Genomic DNA, 6,187 nt, shown 5'->3' with positions numbered 1-6,187 from the left:
GCCGGGGCAGCGGCTCGGGGAGAGGCCTGCGCCGGAGCCGGCGCCCGGGGGCTATCCCTGCGGCGGGTGCTGGGAGGGCGTCGGGGGCCGGGCTCGGCAGGTGCAGCGGGGGCCGGGGCGGGGAGGATCCGGGCAGGGCGCGCCTGCTCATGAGCTCTCCGCGGGCGGTGGGCGCGCTGCGGTCCCGCTGCCTTCGCCGCCGGCGGTCTCACGGCCTCCCGGACATCAAACGTTTAGCGACGCATTCCAGAGACACTTTGTGTCTTTAGCACTCTCTTTCATTGAGTTTTCCTATTGATCTTTGAGTGGAAACGACATCGTGCCAGACGCAGTGTGGTATCCTGGTTTGGATCCTGGAGCAAACCAAGGGCTTCCGCAGGAAAGCTTGAGCAGATCCTAACGAACTCTGCATGACCCGATGTGAGTTTGTTAATTTTGACAAACGGACTCTAACCTTACCCTTAGAACAGCTTCCGTAATAGGTTTATAGGAATTCTTAGTACTAGCTTTGCAGCTTACAACAGATCTAAAATCATTCTAAAATAGAAATCTATAAGGCAAAATCCTTTGGCTAGGGGAAGCAGGCTGTTGTTTGCCAGGCTCTTGGCCAAGCCTGGCCGGAAATAGGTGTCTGTTTGACCAACTTGTTTGCTAAGGCAGAGTTGTCAGGCTGTGGGGGGACGGGCCTCCAGGCAGCACACTTCCTATGCAAGCAGACGGGGCTCCCTTCCCTTGGGGTGACAGGCTGGCATGGGGGATAGAACCCCGCGTCAGCTCACGTGGGAAGTAAGCAACGCATGGAGCTGTAGATAGGAGAAATCCCGACAGGCCGGAGGAGTAGGGAAGCAGCGCTGTCCGGAAGTGCCGGCGCGCAAGAAACAGGGCCTGAGAGCAGGTGCAGCCGCTCCGATCAGGGTAGACTCACAGAGCGCACCCCGAGAGTAGTAACACATGAGGCTGGATGCGACAACGAGCCTCACTGGAAAACAAGATGGCACTGTGATGATACACGAATTGGGAGCCGTGGGCTGTTTGAGGGCAAGAGGAGAGCCCTGTAGCGTCTGCGTGGGTGGGCTTGACTGGGCTGTAGCGTGTAGGATGGCGTGGGGTAGCTAATTAGCAACCGAGTGGTTTAGTCCAGACTTGAGACATTCCACCGGGGCAGTGAAGGAATGTACAAATCGTTTGGGGAGATTTTTATGAATCTAGAGGACTTGGTAACTGAAGGCATACAATACCCTAAAAAAAAAAAATGCCAGTTTTGCACCTGGGTGTTTGGAGCGTGGGTTCCACCCTCCGGTCACCTGGCCCCCAGGACGAGCATTTGCGGAAACAGAAGACGCAGGAGGAAACCCAGCCTGGGGGTGGAGAGGATAACCGATTGGTGTTTGAACAAGCTTGACTTGCTGGCAGGATCTCCAGCAGGAGACACGTCCTGACACAGGCCAAGAGTGGCAGCCACACGTACCCGGAAGGGACAGGAAGAGGAGAAGCAGCCTGGGCAGGTAGATGGGAGGCAGTCAGGGATAAAGGAGGTGTGATTTCTGGTGGGGCTGAGGAGCGGGGTGTTCCAGGGGCCTGGGCAGGCTGAGCCTCTGCAAAGGTTGGGGCAGGGGTGGGAGGGGAGGGTGCTGAGGAATGAGGCTGGGAGAGCAGCCGGTGATGGCTCGAGTGCGTGGGTGGGCCTCTGCCACCCGACTGGGAGACCTGATGGGGTTCCTGGCTCCTGGCTTCCACCTGACCTAGTCCTGGCTGTCGTGGGCGTTTGGGGAGCCAATGGAAAATCAATCTCTCACTTGCTCTCGTTCTCACTCTTGTTCTCCCTCTTGAGTTCTCTTTCCTCTTACAGATTTTTCCTTTGTGTTGACCAATTTGGTTTTCTTTGCTGATGGCTGACTCATCTTGAACACATAATTCCTTTTTTTTTTTTTAAGATTTGTTTATTTATTTTATTTAAAAGGCAGAATTAGAGAGAGAGAGAGAGAGAGAGGTCTTCCATCTGCTGGTTCACTCCTCAAATGGCTGCAACGGCCAGATCTGGGCAAAGCTGAAACCAGGAACCAGGAACTCCATCCTGGTCTCCCACGTGGGTTGTAGGGCCCAAGTGCCTGTGCCGCCATCTGCTGCCTTCCCAGGTGCGTTAGCAGGAAGCTGGATCAGAGGTGGAGGGGCAGGACTGGAACTGGCACTCTGATATGGGAGGCTGGTTTCGCAAGCAACAGTGTGCTGCATCACAGCACCAGCCCCAACCAGGTCGTTCTTAACGCATGCCTGAGGTTACGCTTACTAAGCAAGAATCTGATGTACAAGAGGTAAAACACAACTTCCCAAGGGATTAGCTTTGATTCAATAAATAATTTCCTATCTACATTGACAAGTTAAAAGCAAGCTGATCTGCTTTTTAAGGAAATAGCCTTATAAAAGAACCAAGATGGTTTATGGAAATCTGGAGAAAAATGAGTCCAGTGGGCTGTGTTGAGTATTGTTCAAAATAGCTGTCTGAGGCTTTCAGCCCTACTTGATGTCATAAATAGTAGACACTTAACAGACTCTGATGTTAGCTCATTGGGATTCTCCAAGTGGTATGACATAGCGGCAAGAGTATGAGCTCTGACGTCAGGAGCCTGGATCCCAAATCTGTCACCAGCTCTCTTGTTAGCTGTAACTCAGCCCCTCTGTGCTTCAGCTTCAGTGTCTATACTTCAACAATAATGGCATTGTCTTGTGGAGTGTAAATAGAATAATCCAGGTTAAGCACTTAGAACAGTGCCTACTGTGTGGAAAGCAAACACGTCTACTAGCTACTGTATCGTTAACAAAAACTGTTGCTGATTTAATGGGTACCGGTTAATCATTTTCTCATCTAAATGAGCACAACAGGTTGATAAACTTTCTATTTTGTCGTGTCATCCAGTTTTGTAACAAATGTTTAGCATCAAATTGTTTAGGTGTAATTTAATATAATGAAATGTACCCCCTGCAAGTGTACAGTTTGTTCAACATGTAGAACTTTTCTGTTGTCCCAAAAACTTCCCTCCCACTGGAGTATGGCCTCCCACTGGAGCTGGCCATACTCTGTTTTCTGTCATTATACATTAGCTTTGCCAGGATTTCCCACGTCTGGCTGGGATGTGTCTGTGAAATTCACCTGCTGTGTTGTGCATTTCAGAAACTGTGTATCTGTTGCATGGCTGTGCCCCAGCTAGTGTGTCTGTTTGCCTGCTGATGGACATTCGGGTTGTTTGCAGTTTTTGACTAATTGGAGTAATGTCTGAACATTCATACAGACATTTTTGGACATAAGGCTCTGTTCTCTTGGATAAATATGAGGACTCTGATGGCTGGGTCACATGTTTATGAGAAACGGATGGACTGTTTTCCACAGTGGTTGTGGCGTTTTGTTATCCGCCAACAGTGTGTGACATTTCATTTGCTCCACACCTTTGGCAGCACTTGGAATTGTCAGTGGTGTGTACTGGGACCTCCTGTGTCTTTTTTTTTTTTTTTTTTTTTTTTTTGACAGGCAGAGTTAGAGAGAGAGAGAGAGAGAGAGAGAGAGAAAGGTCTTCCTTTTTCCCTTGGTTCAGCCCCCAAATGGCTGCTACAGCTGGCGCGCTGCGCTGATCTGAAGCCGGGAGCCAGGTGCTTCTCCTGGTCTCCCATGCAGGTGCAGGTACCCAAGCACTTGGGCCATCCTCCACTGCCCTCCCGGGCCACAGCAGAGAGCTGGCCTGGAAGAGGGGCAACCGGGACAGAATCCGGCACCCCAACCGGAACTAGAAGCCGGTGTGCCGGCGCCACAGGCAGAGGATTAGCCTAGTGAGCCGCGGCGCTGGCCCCTCCTATGTCTTAAATTTACAGTTGTCTGGTGACTGGTGATGTTGATATCTTTATGACATATCTGTTCACATCTTCTAAGGGCCTTCTTTATGACATATCTGTTCACATCTAAGGGACATTGTTTTTAACATTGAAAATATACGGCACTTGGAACTTAAAAACATCAGAAATTCCTTCATACATGACTACATTTGCATGGTAGCAACATGTTTGTTTCTTTTTAGGATTTTTTTTTTTTATTTGAAATGCAGTTACAAAGAGAGAGGAAGAGAAACAGGGCCGTGCACACACACACACACACACAGATTTCCATCTGCTGGTTCACTCCCCAAATGGCCACAATGTCTAGGAGTGGGCCAGGCTAAAGCCAGGAGGCTATAGCTGTATCTGTGTCTCCCATGTGCGTGCCGGGGCCCAAGCACTTGGACCATTTCCACTGCCTTCCGCTGCCTTCTCTGTGCATTAGCAGGGGCTGGATCGTGAGTGGAACAGCTGGGATTTGGACTTGTGCCTCTTTGGGATGCCAGTGTTGTAGGTAATGGCAGCCTGCTGTGCCACAGGGCCGGCCTCAATATGTGTTTTTTAAAACCAGAGCCAGCGCTGTGGCACAGTGGGTTAATGCCCTGGCCTAAAGTGCCGCATACCATATGGGTGCTGGTTCGAGACCTGGCTGCTCCACTTTCAATCCAGCTCTCTGCTATGGCCTGGAAAAGCAGCAGAAGATGACCCAAGTCCTTGGGCCCCTGCACCCATGTGGGAGACCCAGAAAAAGCTCCTGGCTCCTGGCTTCGGATTGGCGCAGCTCTGGCCATTGTGACTAATTGGGAGTGAATCATCGGATGAAAGACCTCTCTCTCTGCTCTCCTCTCTCTGTGTAGCTCTGCCTTTCAAATAAATAAATAAAAATTAAAAAAATAAAATATCTATAAAAGTTAACTTCTATTTATTTGAAAAGCAGAGGGGGTGCGGGGAGGGTGCTTCCATCTCCTGGTCCACTTCTCAAATGCCCACCACAACCTGAGCTGGCCTGAGTCCTAAGCCAGGAGCGAGAACCACTCTCCGGGTCTCCCAGGTAGGTTGCTGGAACCTAGTTACTTGAGACATCACTGCTGCCTCCCACAGTCTGCAGTAACAGGAAGCTGGAGTCAGGAGTCAGAGGCAGGCATCAAAGTATGCTCTTCAGTGTGGGATGCAGAGGTTTTAACCTGGGGTCTTTTTTTTTTTTTTTGACAGGCAGAGTGGACAGTGAGAGAGAGAGACAGGGAGAAAGGTCTTCCTTTGTCTTTGGTTCACCCTCCAATGGCTGCTGTGGCCAGCGCACCGCGCTGATCCAAAGCCAGGAGCCAGGTGCTTCTCCTGGTCTCCCATGGGGTGCAGGGCCCAAGCACTTGGGACATCCTCCACTGCACTCCCGGGCCACAGCAGAGAGCTGGCCTGGAAGAGGGGCAACCGGGACAGAATCCGGCGCCCCGACCGGGACTAGAACCCAGAGTGCTGGCGCCACAGGTGGAGGATTAGCCTATTGAGCCACAGCGCCGGCCTTAACCTGGTGTCTTAACTGGTAGGACAAACAGCCACTTTGTGTTTTTGATAGTGTTGTCAGGTTATAGGCCCAACCCACTCATGCACACTACTAGAAAAACAATTCATCTTTGCTGGTGGGCGGAGAGAGTTATTCCTAGATTCTTGTCTCCACACATGAAAGAACTCAAGGAGATGTAGATAACGTGGAGCAGGAATGTGAGATGCATTTAAAAATAAAGGGGAAGTTTACATTCAGACAGGGGTACAGGCAGCCTCAGGAGGAAGTTAGCATTGCAACGAGCAAGATTTGGGGGTCAACCTGCTATGGAATAGGGATGGTGCCTGGGGTAGGGCCTAATTAAATATTCAAAGGAAGCCAGCGCCGCGGCTCACTAGGCTAATTCTCCGCCTTGCGGCGCCGGCACACCGGGTTCTAGTCCCGGTCGGGGCGCCGGATTCTGTCCCGGTTGCCCCTCTTCCAGGCCAGCTCTCTGCTGTGGCCAGCGAGTGCAGTGGAGGATGGCCCAAGTGCTTGGGCCCTGCACCCCATGGGAGACCAGGAGAAGCACCTGGCTCCTGGCTTCGGATCAGCACCGTGTGCCAGTCGCGGCGGCCATTGGAGGGTGAACCAACGGCAAAGGAAGACCTTTCTCTCTCTCTCTCTCTCACTGTCCACTCTGCCTGTCCAAAAAAAAAAAAATATATATATATATATTCAAAGGAGACAGAGGTTGGGGTGGGCGCACCTGGCGGTCTCCAGGAGTTTCACGCTGTCCAATGCACACGTGGCCGCAGAGCACATGTTGGAATCTAGAACGTCCGT

At 51.3% G+C, this 6,187-nt stretch overlaps 1 protein-coding gene across 29 annotated transcripts in view; it reads left to right on the top strand.

The window, feature by feature from the left end:
• Positions 1 to 6,187, top strand: part of CCDC125 (coiled-coil domain containing 125) — a 48,141-nt gene that overhangs the window by 351 nt on the left and 41,603 nt on the right. For 11 of the 29 annotated variants that reach the window (XR_016220837.1, XR_016220836.1, XR_016220835.1 and 8 more), the window contains exons 1-2: positions 332 to 420; positions 1,414 to 1,505. The exons of 15 other annotated variants lie outside the window; for them this stretch is intronic. Coding sequence is in view for 8 of the 14 variants with exons in the window: in XM_089313255.1 (XP_089169381.1) it covers positions 419 to 420; positions 1,414 to 1,505 (94 nt within the window). In the remaining 6 variants the exon portion in view is untranslated. Of the gene's footprint in view, positions 1 to 300; positions 421 to 1,413; positions 1,506 to 6,187 lie in introns of those variants that run through there. 3 more of the 29 variants (XM_089313248.1, XM_089313251.1, XM_089313259.1) reach the window with 3 other exon arrangements.

This window comes from Oryctolagus cuniculus, chromosome 14 (genome assembly GCF_051225735.1).
Source record: "Oryctolagus cuniculus isolate XC-2025 breed Fujian yellow rabbit chromosome 14, ASM5122573v1, whole genome shotgun sequence".
Lineage (NCBI taxonomy): Eukaryota > Metazoa > Chordata > Mammalia > Lagomorpha > Leporidae > Oryctolagus > Oryctolagus cuniculus.
Note: the sequence above shows the minus strand (reverse complement) of the source record. Positions and strands in the feature narration are given on the sequence as shown.